Source organism: Acomys minous (genome assembly GCF_964271855.1).
Source record: "Acomys minous genome assembly, chromosome: 11".
NCBI classification, from domain to species: Eukaryota; Metazoa; Chordata; class Mammalia; order Rodentia; family Muridae; genus Acomys; species Acomys minous.
This window is the reverse complement of record NC_140492.1, coordinates 37,676,582-37,692,378: the sequence shown is the minus strand read 5'-3', so window position 1 is coordinate 37,692,378 and position 15,797 is coordinate 37,676,582. Positions and strand designations below refer to the sequence as shown.

Here is a 15,797-nt window from a genome sequence, read left to right as displayed (position 1 = left end):
GGGTTCATGGCCAGGCCTGCCATTACTGCTGTGCAAGTTGGCCCTTTCCCTAGTCTTTAGTATCTTTAGTTTATACCAGTGGAAGAGATGCTCAGGGTGGGGACTAGAGGTGGGGGGATGCCCATTTCTTCTTCTACTTCCAACATCCTGTGGTTTCATTTCCTGGAGAGGTGGTAACATAGCTGGAATTTTATATACTCAACAATTTCTTTTTTAGAAAATAATTTATTTTTATTTTACATACATTCATGTTCTGACTATATGTATGTCTGTGTGAGGGTGTCAGATCCCCTGGAACAGGAGTTATAGACAGTTATGAGCTGCCCTGTGGATGCTGGTAATTGGACCCAGGTCCTCTGGAAGAGCAGCCAGAGCTCCTAACTGCTGAGCCATTTCTCCATCCCACTTGATAGTTTCTTAATAACACAAATTTAAAGCCCTGTTATCCATGGCTTCTCTGTACTTTACATATGGAAAATGAGATGTCCATAAGAAGTTAAGCCACAGAAGGCTGGGTATTATTTTCTACATGTCTTTAAACCGACATTTACCAAAGTCCTATTGACTTCATACCCTTCTCATTTATTCACCATTATTTGATCCTTTGAATTTAATCCTTATATCAGCCCTATAAACTAAGCCTTACTATCCCAAATTTATGGATATAGAAGCTGAAATTCAGATGCATTAAACAATTTGCTCAAGGTTATCCATCCATGATCAGAGCTTGGATCCGAATTACTCCAGTTTTGGCTTTGATCTTTCTTCCTTATCCAATATATGGTGGTGTTTCTTACTTGTTGTTTCTAACAGAAATGTACTTCCCAGTATATTGTAATCTCTAAGAAGTCTTTCTTAGTTCTTCATTTACATTATTTATAAAAATAAACTATTAAATACTATTGTTTGTAGGCTGGATAATAATATTGATCAATGTTTTGATTTTGACAGTGTACTGTATTATAGAAGATATTGTCACTGGGGAATCCTGGCCAAAAAAATATATAATCTGTATTGTTTTTTCTGGTTTGATTGTGCATTGTGGTTATAGAAGATATTCTTTTTGGACTAGAAAGATGCCTCAGCAGTTAGCAGCATTCACTGCCTTTCCATAGGACCTGATTTAATTCCCAACACGCACATCATAGCTTACAACCATCTGTAACTCCAGTTCCAGAGGATTCATTGCCTTCATGGGCATCAGGCATGCACTTAGTGCACACACGTGTGCAGGCAAAACACTTATAAAGTATATTTTTAATTCTAAAGATGTTATTATTGTTTCTAAAGTTTGGTGATGTGCATTTGGGAACTTTGTAGTGCATTGAAACTACAAGTAGTCTAAAATGCAGTCAAAATTATTGTTTAAAGGGAGTAGAATAACCATGAGGAAAGTTAATTTTGCACCATGTCACAATTTTTTTTTCTATAGCATGAGATTTTAATAACTATAGAATTCCAATGAGGGAAAAAGCTTGTCATAATTAGGTGTCAAACAAATGTTCAGTTCATGTGCTGCATCTAAAGACAGAGTATCAGCTAGGAAGTTAGTCAATAATGCTTATTCACAATTGACAGAAGTGATTATTTTAAAAAATACTTTCACTGATGAGCCATTAATTAAAACAAAGAAGTCAAAGCACTAGGGCAATCCAGTGAAATACCTTGGAAACTCCTAAAATAGAGAGTTATATATAATGAAATTTGTTTAACACAAATATCAAATATAATGTAAGTAATTAAATTTGTCAAGAGAAAACATTGTTGACAATGTCAATTACATAACAAATTTTAAATCATACCAATAAAAATTAGAAATCAATAAACAATTACACAATATTAATAGTATTCTTTTTCTTGGGCTATGAATCAGCAATAATTGTGCTTGTCTAACAAGTGAAGGGACTTGTGTCAGATTCCTAGCATTGCAAAAAAAATTTGCTCCCACACATATTACTTTACAGAGATCAGCAATATACTCTGGAAACTGAAAATTTAATCTTATATTAATCATTAATAAACAAGTTTATAATTAATTATAATTATAATTAATAGACTTTTAAAATACAATGAAATATTCAAAATAATTACAGAAAATTCTATGTGCAAGGTGATGTTATGTGATATGCAGTATAAAAGTAAGAAGACGATGGTAGATACATGTGACAAAACACGACAGAATAAAAGCAAGTATCTTAATTAGTCTCTTTAATTTTCTATCTATCTAGCAGATAGATAGATAACTTTGTTTTGTGTTTTGTTTTTTTGTTTTTGTTTTTGTCTTTAGAGACAGGATTTCTCTGTGTAACCTTGGCTGTCCTGTACTTGCTTTGTAGACCAGGCTGGCCTCGAACTCACAGAGACCTGCCTGTTTCTACCTCCCCATATGTTGGGATTACGTATGTGTGCCACCACGCCTGGCTAGTCTCTTTCATTTTTTAAACATATTTTATTGTTTATTGATTGATTGTGTGTAAATGTGTGAGTGCACACTCACCACACTCTATGTGTAAAGGCCAGAGGAACACCTCTAGGAGTCAGTCAGTTCTATCTACCATGGGCATTCCGGGGACTGAACTCAGTCATTCAGCTTAGACAGGCACCTTTTACTTGCTACCATATTGCCAGCCTATCCTCTTTGTTTCCGAGACAAGGTCTTACTATGTAGCCCGGGCTGTCCTCATATTCAAGATCGTCCGGCGTCTGCCTCCCAAATGTTAAGGCTAAGGTCACACACTACTTTACCTAACTAGTTTTCTTAATTAACTGTTAACTAAATTCTTAAAAAGTTATTTTTAACAAAATGAAAATCCATGAGAAAAAATTCCAGCTAACTGAAATATGTGTGTGTAAAAAATGTTAAGAGAAAACTGATCGGAAAGCTTAAAAATAGAACTAGGGGTTTAAGAGATGGTCCAGTGGATATGAGTGCGTGTTGTTCAAGGATGAGAACCTGAGTGTGGGTTCTAGAACCCACATAAAAGGGTAGGCATGGCCACACGTGCCTGTTACAGTACACTGTAGGCTGTGACAGAAATGTGCCAACAACATCAGAAGGGAGGGAGAGAAAAAGAGTAACCCTGGGACATCCGGTCATCAGCCTAGCTCTAAGTTCAGTGAAGACCCTGTCTCAAAAGGAGTAACGTGGAGCATGACAGGGCAGGACTCCCATCATCGTCTTCTGGCCTCTGCACACGCATGCGCACACCCATACATATATGTGCATAAACCAAGGAAAACAGACATTAATAAATTTGATAAGTGTGATAAAACCCAAAGAAGTGACAGAGTCTTAGTTTTAATCCAAGGTAATTATTTGCTGAGCCAGTCCTTGCTAGGAATATAGCAAAGTGCAGATTGGCTCCACTCTGCTGAACCGTTTCTAACATGCAAGGAACCACCAAAATTATTACAAAGAAAAGAAAAAAGTATGACTCATTCTAATGGACGGTATCAGCGAATAGAGAGCGGCTGGAACGTTAGACTTAACAGCTGATCTTTGGAAATACTACTCTATTCTATGTTGGGCTGCGGCACAAATGTGCTTATAACATGGAAAAGTTAGGAAGTGTCAACAGAATATGAGAAAATAACCCAGATAAAAGTTCTTAAACTGCTCAGAGGAAGGACAGCAGGTTACCAAGAAGAGACTTGATACCCTATGAGCATATACAGGGGGAGGTAATCCCCCTCAGGAACAGTCATAGGGAAGGGGAGTAAGGGGAAAATGGGAGGGAGGGAAGAATGGGAGGATACAAGGGATGGGATAACCAGTGAGATGTAACAAGAACGAATTAAAAACATTTTTAAAAAGTTCTTAAACTGAAAAAGTACAACACTTCAAGCAAAGAGTTCTAAGCAAGCTTAGCAACAGAATAGATACAGCCCCAGAAAAATGAATGATTTTGAAAATAAGTACCTAAAGCCCACTAGCGTAAAGACTAGCCAGAAGAATGGGGAAACTGGACCACTCTCTGTGAACTGTGAGGCAGTGTCACGTGACCTAACATCAAATCAACTGGATTCTCAGAAGGAAGAGAAAGGAGCAGAGCAGGAACAAATAACGGTGAAGAGCATCAAAGATTCCAACAGCTCAGCAAAGGAAGTAGTAGCTGGGTGTACCACAGTCAAAATACTGAATGTTAGAGCTAAGGGAAAACCCTGATGCAAGCAGGGGAAAATAGTGCACTGGTGTGCAGTGGAGCTGTATGAATGGCTGAGGACATCTCACTAGGAAATGTAGCAGTATGTAAAAAAAAAAAAAAAAAAAAAGAAAGAAAGAAAGAAAGAAAAAGCCTTGGTCAACCCAGAGTTCCACAGCCAATGGGAAAAAAAATGGTTCAAGGTTGAGAACAAAAGAAATAGTTTTTTTATTTAAAAGAAAATACTTGGTCACCAAGCCGTAAATTACAAGTAATATACTGAGGGATGACTTTAGGCTGAAGGAAAATGACACCAAATGACATTTAGATCTTCAGAAAGAAAGGAAGGGCTCTGGAAATGGTTGACACATGGCCAAATATAATTTTTTTCCTTAAAATGTATATGTCTACTTAAGGAAAAAACAGTAACACTGTTTTGTGGTGTTTATTATATATGCACAGGTAGGACACAAGAAAACGGCAACACAGGAGAAGAAAGAGGTGGCAAGCAGACTTACATTGTTATGAGGCCCTCAGATTTTATGAGTGTCATAAAATACTAATTTTAATTTCCTTATGAAAGTTATGAATGTATACTACATCCATGAACTTATCTGCAATGCAAAATGATATTGGTTACTGGAATATAAATTAAAATGGAGTCATCATGATCTATTATACTCAGAAGTTTGAGTAGGGGGGGGGGGGTCAGGGGGATAGAAACGAATGACCACAGAAGACAAATGGTAAAATGACAACCTACATCAATGAGCGCGTTAGGTCCAAATGAGCTACACCCTCCAAAAAGGTGATGAAGACCATCACAGCAGACAACAAGGCAGGAACTGTGTATTTGATGCCTACATAGTATAGGCTTTAAATTTTAAGCTACAGAAGCCCATAGCAAATGCACATGCAGGCACACATACACATTCATGCTTGCACACACGTGATCATGTAACCAATGTGCATTGCAAGACTGGGTAATCGAAAAAGTATGCCTTAAGACAACAGGAACTATCAGAAATAAAAGACATCCTAGTGTAAATAGAAAATATAATAATCAGAAATATCTATCATGAGGAGGAATGGTCAATCTTCACTTAGAATAAATGAAGGAAAAACTGGCAAAATGGAAAACTAGGGAACCTACAAACTCAGGTTTTTGTTTTTTTTTTTTTTTTTTTAAGCACTGTTCGCTAAACAGATGAAAATACTGGTTAGGACAGAAACTCCCCACTGAGCTAGCAGTCTTTAACGTTAATGGTATTTTAAGACTTCACACCCAGCAACTACAGAATAAGCAGGGTTTGTTTGTTTTTTCCCTCCAAGGTGAATATTTTGCTTCTGGGCCTGAAAGTTATCTCAGAGGGTAAGGAAGGTGCCTGCCACCAGTGTGAGGATCTGCGCTCTATCCCCACACTCCACACGGTGGAAGGAGAGAGCTCACTTCTGTATGTTGCCTCTGACCTCTGACACACACTCCACGGCATGTCCTGTACTACTGTTAATAAATGCAGTTAAAATTCTACAGAAAAGATAGCTCAGATGCTGAACCTAAATCCAATCTTAACACGTTTTTTCAAAAATTGAAAGAATTCAGCAAACCACAGAGTTCCAAGTTCAAGGAATAACAACCGTTGCTCCATTCCAAGAAAAACAAATTCATTGCATGAGAGAAAGGAAAGGACGTGTTCCACCTGAGGAAGTATCTTTTACTCAGAGAAGAAGGAGTTGTGTGCCAACCCTATGGAGATCTTATTCTGTGACCTCCAGGCCAGAAAAGGACACAGAAAGCATTTGTTCTTCTCTCAGAATCTATTAAAAGTGACTCCCCCTGCAGGTAACTAAACAGCGGTCTTCTGTGGGTTTTACATGAAGGAAACATTGGTTCAGGGTGATGCTATCTACCATGCCACATGATCTGCTTCATTCAGAGCACCTGTAACCATACCTGAGTGGTGTTGAAAAGACAGAATATGTAGCTGAAAACAATCCTGATGTCATCATTGTTAATCAGCATAGCATATGCTAAAATCCAGGTAACTCCAAAAACAACGGCAATAGATAATGTGCTAAGAATCTTCTTTAGGGATGAGACCTTTTTCGTGCTGCATGAGAGAAAATAAGAAAGAAAATATGGTTTATTAGGCTTTTGCTTACCAATGCCATCACTACCCATATTTAGCCTTCATGTTCAGCTGCCCATATACTTTGCTCACTTAATGTTGTGCCACACCTAATGACCCCCTGAAGAAACTGTGATTTTATTATCTACTTTAAACTACCCTAGTACTTATCTCAAAGCTTAGGCAAATCATTCTTTTAATAGTATGCAGGAAATTTCATGAGACGTCAAAGTTTTTTTAGAATGGGATCTTAATTATTGCTAAAAGATCAGCTAGTAAAAAAAAAATCCATTTTGTAGGGAAGTTGCGTTACTTTCCCGTGTCTTGGAGTGATATGAAAATAAGATTACTTAGAAGCAGACTTATCCTCTCTCTTATGGAAGTCTGTAACCCCCATAATCTGGTCTTGGTTATGTGACTTCCTGTGAGCAGGAGAGCACGCTGGAGACTGGAAAGAAACCGCTCGCTCATAGAGTTTGCCTTCTCTCGGCAACCCAGATAGTGAGACTGACTGAGTGTGGCAGGGCTGTTTAGGACCAGACTCCTGTGCCGGCATACTCTCAAAAGCACTATTTCCTTCATTTTCAGTAAAAACGTTGTAGTGCAAAATGAATATGCTCAGAGGTGTTTCTGTCCATTGTTCTAACCTTTTACATGTGAGCTCTAAGATACTGAGATAATTATGCCCAAAACATGTGTCTACTATCTTTTCAAATTACGACCCCAAATTGGGCTTCCTTATGAATTGATAGATCCCCTATGCAAATATGAATCCCCCAGCCCCTCCCCCCAGAATAAAATCCCCATGTCTTATTCATTCAGGAAAATTGGAACTTACTTTCTTACTGTCATTGCTGGTCATGCTTTTTTGTCTCTACTACTTTATGTCTTAGTCATGCTTACTTTTCATTCTGCACCCACCAAAACGTGAACCCTCTGTGTTAGTCTACAGCACGAATATGTTAAGAAGTGTGCGCTTGGGTAACAGAGGATGTAGGGGGCAAAAACTACACAGAGGCCAAGCCTCCCCACGTGAAAAACCCAAGACCAACCAACAATCAACTGACCACCGGGAACTACATATGAAAGGGAGGCCTCTTAGCTCACCTGCCAATATCTGGACCTGCCTAGCGCTACCCAAGCAGCATGCAATCCCATGACATGTGACAGTTTCTCATTTTAAGTCTGTAAGCATTGAAATGATTTGGTATGTATCTAGAGAACCAGCTAAAACAATTATGGATCCTTCTTAATGGCATTAGGCCAATTTAAAAGCCACAGGCTGTCAGCCATTCAAAATTGAGAAATGCAAATTTTATTGGTGTCTCTGACCAGTTATGATGTCTTGTATGTGGGAAACATAATCTGATATACAATCAGGCTAAAAACCCGCCATTAAAGTCTGTTTTGTTTTACTAATGCATGTTTGTTTTTACTAAAACAGATATTACTAAAATGCATGTTTGTTTTAATGCTTACTAAGAAAGGTATTTCCCCGATATACTCTTTAAATAATAGCTGTTACGTGTGTGAAGTGTGGTACTTCGATTTGTAGAGCACATATTTAAGATTATATTCCCATCAAGAATGGTGGTTTTCACTTGTCTGTTGTCACTGAGTAGATCCCCCTCCTGGACTGAGTGTGAGTGGACAGACGTCCACATGGGAAGAACATGCGCAATGCCCAGAGGCTTGCAGAATCCAGCCTGAGCTCATAGCTTCATCTGCACTACATTCCGCCCAGTTCATGCTATAAACTCAGGGCAGGAGTTTGCAGCGTGTTTGTGGCCAGGGGTTTCCGATCTTGTTGGATATTAGAGACAACAGTAAGATCACTTCCTGGACCCAGAAAAGTCACCGTCAGGAAGACAGGCAGTTGGGTGGGACCTGGAAAGCCAGGGAGTGTGGTCGCGGTGTCACTAAATGGACCATGTTTTACAAGAGAGAATCCATCCATAAGTGAAATCTCCAAGTTTTATATACTTGCAAAGAATTTTTGAAAGGTTTGAAGCTACTGTGTAACTCAAACGCAGGTAGTAATTCTCAAATTGAAAATGTGGATGCCAGCATCTCCCTCCTTACAGCTCTCTTATTAAATTATTCAAATTCTATGTTCTGAATTTGGTGGATTTTTTAAAAAGGGAAAATACTTTTTCTTGAAACTGCAGAGTTTGAATTTTGCTTGGGCTAAGGTGACACGGGAGTATGTTGTACAATGCTGTGTACCACGTTGGACTAGGTCAGATGAGAAGGTGAGACGATGCAGCTCTTCAGTCAGAGTTCACCGGGAAATCTCTCCTGAGTACCACATGCCCGTGCCTGGTGCAGATGTCGAAAGCCTCTGCTGGGGTTGGGGTGTGCCGAGCTGCCGGGGTTGGGGTGTGCTGAGCTGCCGGGGTTGTGGTGTGCCGAGCTGCTGGGTTTTACACACGCACACACTAGTCTCTGCTGGCAGCTTCCCAGTCCCGGGGAGTCTCACCTTGTCAAGTTCTGGTTGTTCTTCCACAGCACTTTGACTGTGATTACGATAAATATCGCGATATTGATGATGAGGATAATGGTCACTGGGATGATGAAAGACCACAACAACGGACTTTTTACAAAATCATTGCTCTTTGGAATAGCCAGCCAGCAGCTGTGAAGGAAAACAAATTATTTCAGCAGACCAAGAAAAGAACAAATACCGATTGCTTTTGCTATCAACATTACCGGCATCCATGGAACTGAAGACCTTGCTAATAATGTCCCTGGGCATCTTACCCTGCTGCCGTCACTTTTAGTAATAATTTGGCCCATTAGAAATGCTGGTCCTGTCGTAATTTCCTAGGAGTCAGTAGAAGGTAGATGCGCTTTTGGGTAAGATGGGCCTGAACTACTTATTGGTGGCGTCATTGTTGCTGTTGTGTTGTTTTCATTGTGGGGAGAAGGATCCCAGGACCCAGGGCATGCTGGGTTATTGTACTACTGAGCTATGCCCTGCTGTGATTTGAATCGGAAATGTCCCCCAGAGGCTCACGCACTGACCACTTGGTGGCACCATTTGAGAAGGTCATGGAACCTTTTGGAGGCACAGCCTTCCAGGAGGAAGTACATCCCTGGAGGTGGGCTTTAAAAGTTTTATACTTCATACTTTATAGGTTTGTATTTTATATTATATGTTATACCATAAGGCTCCATTTCCTGCTCGGTCTCTTTCTGTGTACAGATAAAATGCCGTAGCTCTGCTTTGTGACTTTTGGGGTGGCCTCATGCTCCCACTATAATGCCTTCTTAGCCAGGAAGGACTGTTTCCCCACGTAATAGTAAGGCACAATAAACTTTTCTTCCCAAAGCTGCTTTTTGTACGGGTGTTCTTATCACAGCAACAGAAAAGTAACTTATTCCTATACTTCTAGGCCACAGTCTAGAATTTACACATTACCTCCTGTGGTTTATGAGGTACCTAAGTTGAGTCAAGCTATTATTTTTATTCTACTTTTGGATATGTAGCTTATCCTAGCTCCTAATAATAAAAGGCACAAATGGCTGAGGAAGAACAATGTTTCCAGCTCCAAGATTCACCAGTGGTTCTGATGTATCCTTTGAGATTTAGGCTGTATAAACATTAGCAAATATACATCTTCCATTCTTTCTTTTTTTTTTAAAGGTTTATTTATTTTATTTATTGCATGTGAGCACTTTGTCTGCAGAAGACGGCATCAACTCTCATTATAGATGGTTGTGAGCCACCATGTGGTTGCTGGGAATTGAACTCAGGACCCTCTGGAAGAACAGGTGACACTCTTAACCTCTGAGCCATCTCTCCAGCCCCTTCCATTCTTTTTTTAAACAAATGATACTATTCATTAAATGCTTCTAGAACTCTCTTAGCATATCTTAGATATCATTGGAGAATAAAAAAGAGAGCCTTCATTAATTAATTTCACATTGTACCTATTACTCTATTACCTCAGTACTCTGTAACTTAAGCAGTTTCTGTGTGTGTGTGTGTGTGTGTGTGTGTGTGTGTGTGTGTGTGTGTGTATGCACGCGCTCGTGCACTGGAGGATAACCATGAGTATCCTCTGAGATAGGGTCTATTCTTTGGCTGGGAGCCTGAATCAGGCTGAACAATGAGCCTTAGGGATTTGCCTGCCTGAGCTTCCCGGCCGTGGTGATTACAAGTGCGTGCCACCACATCTGGCTTTTTGCCTCGGTGCCTGGGACCTGCACTCAGATCCCCTTACTTACATGGCAAACATTTTCCAACTGAAGTCCCTTCTCATCCCTTTGACAGACATTTAAAAATGCTAATAATTACATAAACTTTTCAAAAGTTACTTAGTTCCGTTGTCCTTTCTTGTTTTGCAGGTTGTCTGGGGCTATTTTTGTTTTGGTGAGGAGAGCTGGGGTGTGTTTTGCGTTTTTCCTGTCTCATCAAAGTTGAAAATTATGTAAATTCATTTAGAAACATTTAAAGAGAACATGCTGTGTGTCAGATGGTGTTTTAAACACCAGGAAATTATCAGTAAGGGACACTCCATAATTTAGTAAGTTAATCTAGTTTAGAAATGCAGATAAAACAAAAATAAGATTGATAATATGTCAGGTGATGACAAGCTTAGGAAGTCAAAAAAAAGGTGGGCAACAAGAGTCTACAACTTTATATATATATATGCATTTGTAGAACCTGCCAAAAATATGCACGTGTAAGGGGGAGGGTTTCAATTAGGTAGAGTGGTTGGGGGAAAGTCTCACAGGAAAACAACACTTGAGCAAAGACCTTGATGTTCTAAGCAGAGATTGCCTTACATTCAAAGGCCCCATGGTGACAGCTTTAGACACAGGGGCCAGTGTGGCTCAGAGTGAGTAAATGCACGAAGTTTGGGGACTGCTGCCAACTACTCTGGCTCTTTGTGAGCAATTACTTGCATTCTGGATGAGGTGGAGAGACACAAGATGATCTGCTTTAGGTTCAAAAGTATTACTCCAGATGCAGTACAGGGGGCAGGACATGAGCAGAGGAGGACACCAGGAGCGTAGTGTGTTGTGAGGGGCATGCAATAGGAGTGATGCAGGGAAGCAGTCTGACTGAAGGTTGTTTAAAAGAAAGAGGAAAGCCTCTACCTAGGTGGGAAACTTAGGCTGTTAATTGGCAGTACTTAGCTGGGATTCCTTCCCCTTTCCCTAGTTTTGGGACTTCCCTCCCCCAGCTACTAAAACCATGGGTCCAGAAGTTTCAAATGTGCATCTAAAAAATAATTTTCTCACTAACCTGTTAGCTTTGTCTTCTGCCTGTATATGTGTCCCAGTATCCTGTCAAGGCCAGGCATCTCCTACCTCTGCAACAGCATCAAAGCAGCTATCCACAGGTGCTCCCGTGCAATCTCACAGACTGCATCAGCTGAGCCTGCGTTTTCCTTCCTAGCTGCAGGTGTTCTCACAGATCCTGGCCAGCAGTAAAACTGGTGGCTCTCCCAGGACTTCACCAGCATTCCAGTTTTTTGGGGGGTCTCCAAAGATATCATGGCTCCCAAGTCAGCAGGAAGCAGCCTTTCTGAACACAGTGTCTTTATTCCCACTTTATGATCCCTTCCTAAGTTTGTCATTTTTAATCAAACAAAAAGGGAGGGATGGTAGTGTGCAGGTGCCCCACTAGCCTACCTTTCATGGTCCTAGCAACCTCTTATGCTATTACCTGCCACCATTGTCAGATGCATACCAGGTGTGTGCTGGATAAAAAGGACCCACCTTCAACCCCACACTCTCACTCACGCACTCACTCACGCACTCACTCACGCACTCACTCACTCACTCACTCACTCTGTCTCTCTGTCTGTCAGTCTCTCTCTGTGTCGCGGGCGCCTTCCTCCTTCTCCCTCACTGCTCCCTCTCTTTCCCCTCTCCCCCTTTCCCACAATAAATCTCCTTTATGCCAGACATCTTTTGGTGGCCTTAATCATAACACACACTCCAGGGTCAAGCCTCATGGTCAGAAGTTGTTGGCCAACACAAACAAATTCACTTAATTTTTGAGGAACTTTTTTGTTCAGTTTTGTTTTGTTTTGGCATTTTTTTGCTTATTTGCCTTTTGCTTGTTTGCTTTGATTTTCAGTAGTGTGTGTGTGTGTGTGTGTGTGTGTGTGTGTGTGTGTGTGGTGTTTCTTGTTTATTTGTTTTTTTCTTATTTTTGTTTTTCTTCAAAGAGAAAGAGGGAGGGAGGAAGGGAAGGAGAGAGGGAGGGAAGGAGAGAGAGGAAAGAGAGAGAGAAAGAGAGATTAAGAAAGAGAAAGAGTGTAAAGTTGGATGAGTGAGCAGGGAGGATCTCAGAGGAGTTGGGAGAGGAGAAGGAAAAAAATGATCAAAATATATTGCATGTTATTTTTTTCAGTAAAAACATAACCAGAAGCCAAGTGCACATTTGGCTTTCAATTTCTATTCATTTGCTTTTCCATGGTGGTACAGCACTATGGTATATGACAAAGGATTTTTAAATTGTTTTGCATTGGAACATTATCATTTAAACTGTTGGAAATCATGTTTCTAATCTGAATGACCTGTGATAAAATTGAGATGATTTTCAAGTCTGTAATGAACTAATAAACAGGCATACCTGCCTTAAACAGATAGAGTGGGGCCATCACTAAAGAAGATGATTAACGTGTGTGGAGTTTGTCTTAAGGATGTGTAGGATCCCTTGCCTTTCATCTCTGTTTGGAGGATAACTGTTGCAATTTATGCTTAAAGGTACAAGTTATGACAACCATCACTTGTGTGTGTGTGCAGTGAGCATCTCCAGTGGCCAAAGGCTGGGAAGACCCAGAGGGGACACACACTTTCATACTGACTTATACTGGACAATATGTGTCAGGAAGGAAAACTCTCCCCTCTATCCGTTGCTTTAATTCAGAAGGGACTGTGGTACTTTTGTTCTCATGCACGCCTTATGCTTTGTTATTCTGAATCAAACGACTCATTCTTCAAGATGTGGACCACTTAGGAGGAGGAGCATGGGTCCTAGTGGGGCTAACATCTACAGTTATTGGGTAGAATTTCTAGAAAAAAAGGAGGGTTGCAGGATGAAGGCTGACAAAAATAAAGGCATGGAGTCCATTGAGCATCCTACATAGACTTCAGATAGGTTAAATGCTTTGACCATTCTGCCATGGAATATGAAAAAAAAAACAGGTTTCACCTCTACAGCATAGAATGGAAAAGCTCACCACTAGTACGTTATAAATTCCCATGGCCAACGCCAATCCTTTCCCTATTAGAGAGCACGAGACAGCCTATCTGATGACACCAAGAGCAGCGTGGCCCACCCTTCACTGCTCCTTAACTAGGCTCACGTAGAGAAAACAACAGGTCAGGGAACTGGGCCAGGGCCCTCAAGTCAGAGAAATAGAACTGGGCTCAGTGAAGTAGACCGTGAGACGCCAAGGAGGTCCTGGTGGAAGGATGACTCAGGGAAAACACACCATCCCTCCGCTTTCTCAACAGATGCAGAAATGGGACCTGTGATAGCACGTGTGGATGGCGGGAGATGCTAGGATGATCTGGATGCTCACATTACACATCCTGTCCTCTCCTCCCGTCTGTAATTAACAGTGGCCTCATGCTGTCCTCAGGGGCTAACACTGTGCTCAGGAAAAAGCCCTGTTATAAATTATTGATAACTCAGGGTGAATGCTTAAGCAAACTGGCTTCTCTCTCATGAAAGCTCTATGTCCGGGGTAGAAATAGAAAATGAATGGCAAGAAATTAATGACGGGATGAAAATAAATGACCTCTCCCATGAGATATTTACATCTCTCGTTTCTAATTGTGAAATTTAAGTTTTAAGCCTCCAAGTGACATTGAAATCTAATAAAACAAAAAGTCTAGGATGTGAAATCCAGCCAGGCTGTCAGCCTTCCTGTTGGCATAATCTGGCATGTCCCTTGACAGCATAGGCTTCCCTGGGATGTCCAAGTACCATTCTGATAATATGATTTTCAGGTGAGTTGGCTTAAGACTTAAAGTGGAATCTTGGGATAAGAATGGCGGGGTGAGACAGGAGAAGGAAGGGTAACTACAAGGTAGGTGCTGTCTGGTGGGAGAAATACAAGTGAAGCGTGGAGCTCTCAGCTCTGCTCAGCCCAGGTTAGTTAGCTTTCTTCTCTTCTTTCTGCGTATAAGCCAAACACTATGCAGTCAAGTATTTGCAACATGAACAGTTAGTTATTCATGCTGCTGGCCAAGCAAGAATTTGTGGCACACGATCCATTACCATGAAACAGTTCTCATAAACATGTTTAACACGATGAGCTCATCCAAGGGACTCATGGAGAATGAACCGTGGGGAGGGGCTCGGTGAGCTATTCAATGTTCTCAGGGTTGATTGACTCCCCTATATAGCAACCCTTGAGCAAAATCACTCTCCTATCAGCACTCTAGATGAGAAAATCAAGACACAGGGTTACCAAGGATCTTAACTGTTAGGCCACACGATGTTTTTGTGGGGTTTTGTTTGTTTGTTTGTTTTTTGTTTGTTTTTTTTACTAACTAAAATAATGCAACTTTAATATAAGAAATTTCAGATTTATATGGTCAAACAGTGGATGCTTCCTTTTTAGGAAATTTCTGTGCCATTGTATCTAAAATATGTTGTATTTTTGAGAGCTCAACATGCCCATTACAAAATATGACATTTATAAAATGAAAGTTGGAGATGATATTGATGGATACGTATACTTTTATGTCAAAGAAGTTTAAAGAGATAAAAACTTACATTTCCTCTTGCCGATAGTCTAACTCCCAGTTTGACTTGGTCCTGCTCTGGGCGTAGATAATCCCTATTGTTACACCTACCACTATTGCTGGAACTCCTACGTGACAAAGAGAGGCAAGGAGTTAATACGTTATCCAAGTTGGACATTAATAATGCAAGGCTTTGAGTAAAATATACCTGTGACCTCATTAGATGTATTCCTTTTCCTCTTTGGATAATATACTGACCCGTGAGAGAAGTAGATTAGAGTAGAATTTTTCTCTGTTCTCTTTTTACTTCTAGTGTTGTCTCTGGTTTCCCATTTCTGATCACAATGGTCGTCACCAAATGTCTGAGTTCCTCTTTTACTTGGAACAATTTAAATCTGAGTAGCGCTGACAATTCTTCCCTGTGTCCTTGCTGGGACACACTATAACTTCAGTGTGTCCTTGCTGGGACACACTATAACTTCCCGATGTCCTTGCTGGGACGCACTATAACTTCCCTGTGTCCTTGCTGGGACACACTATAACTTCCCTGTGTCCTTGCAGGGACACACTATAACTTTCAAGACCTTTTTCTTAACAAGTCACCTCGATTACTTTCCCCTGTACGCACTCTAAATCTAGCATAAACTAGCAAAGCGTTGTTTTAAACAATAACCTCCTTAATTTAGCTTATGACGTGTCCACTACACCTGTGTTGATCCCTCACTGGAGAATACACTGCTAGACAGACAGTTCTTAGTGACGTCTCTATTTTCTTTTCCCTCTACCCGGAATGATTGGCCCTCCGAAT

General features: G+C 40.5%; 1 protein-coding gene across 3 annotated transcripts in view; it reads right to left on the bottom strand.

Annotated features, from left to right (window-relative positions):
* Positions 1-15,797, bottom strand: part of ADGRG7 (adhesion G protein-coupled receptor G7) — a 60,306-nt gene that overhangs the window by 570 nt on the left and 43,939 nt on the right. For all 3 annotated transcript variants that reach the window (XM_084801235.1, XM_084801234.1, XM_084801236.1), the window contains exons 13-15: positions 15,021-15,117; positions 8,751-8,906; positions 6,097-6,253 (exon numbers count right to left, since the gene is read on the bottom strand). In XM_084801235.1, the coding sequence (XP_084657361.1) occupies positions 6,097-6,253; positions 8,751-8,906; positions 15,021-15,117 (410 nt within the window). The remainder of the gene's footprint in view (positions 1-6,096; positions 6,254-8,750; positions 8,907-15,020; positions 15,118-15,797) is intronic.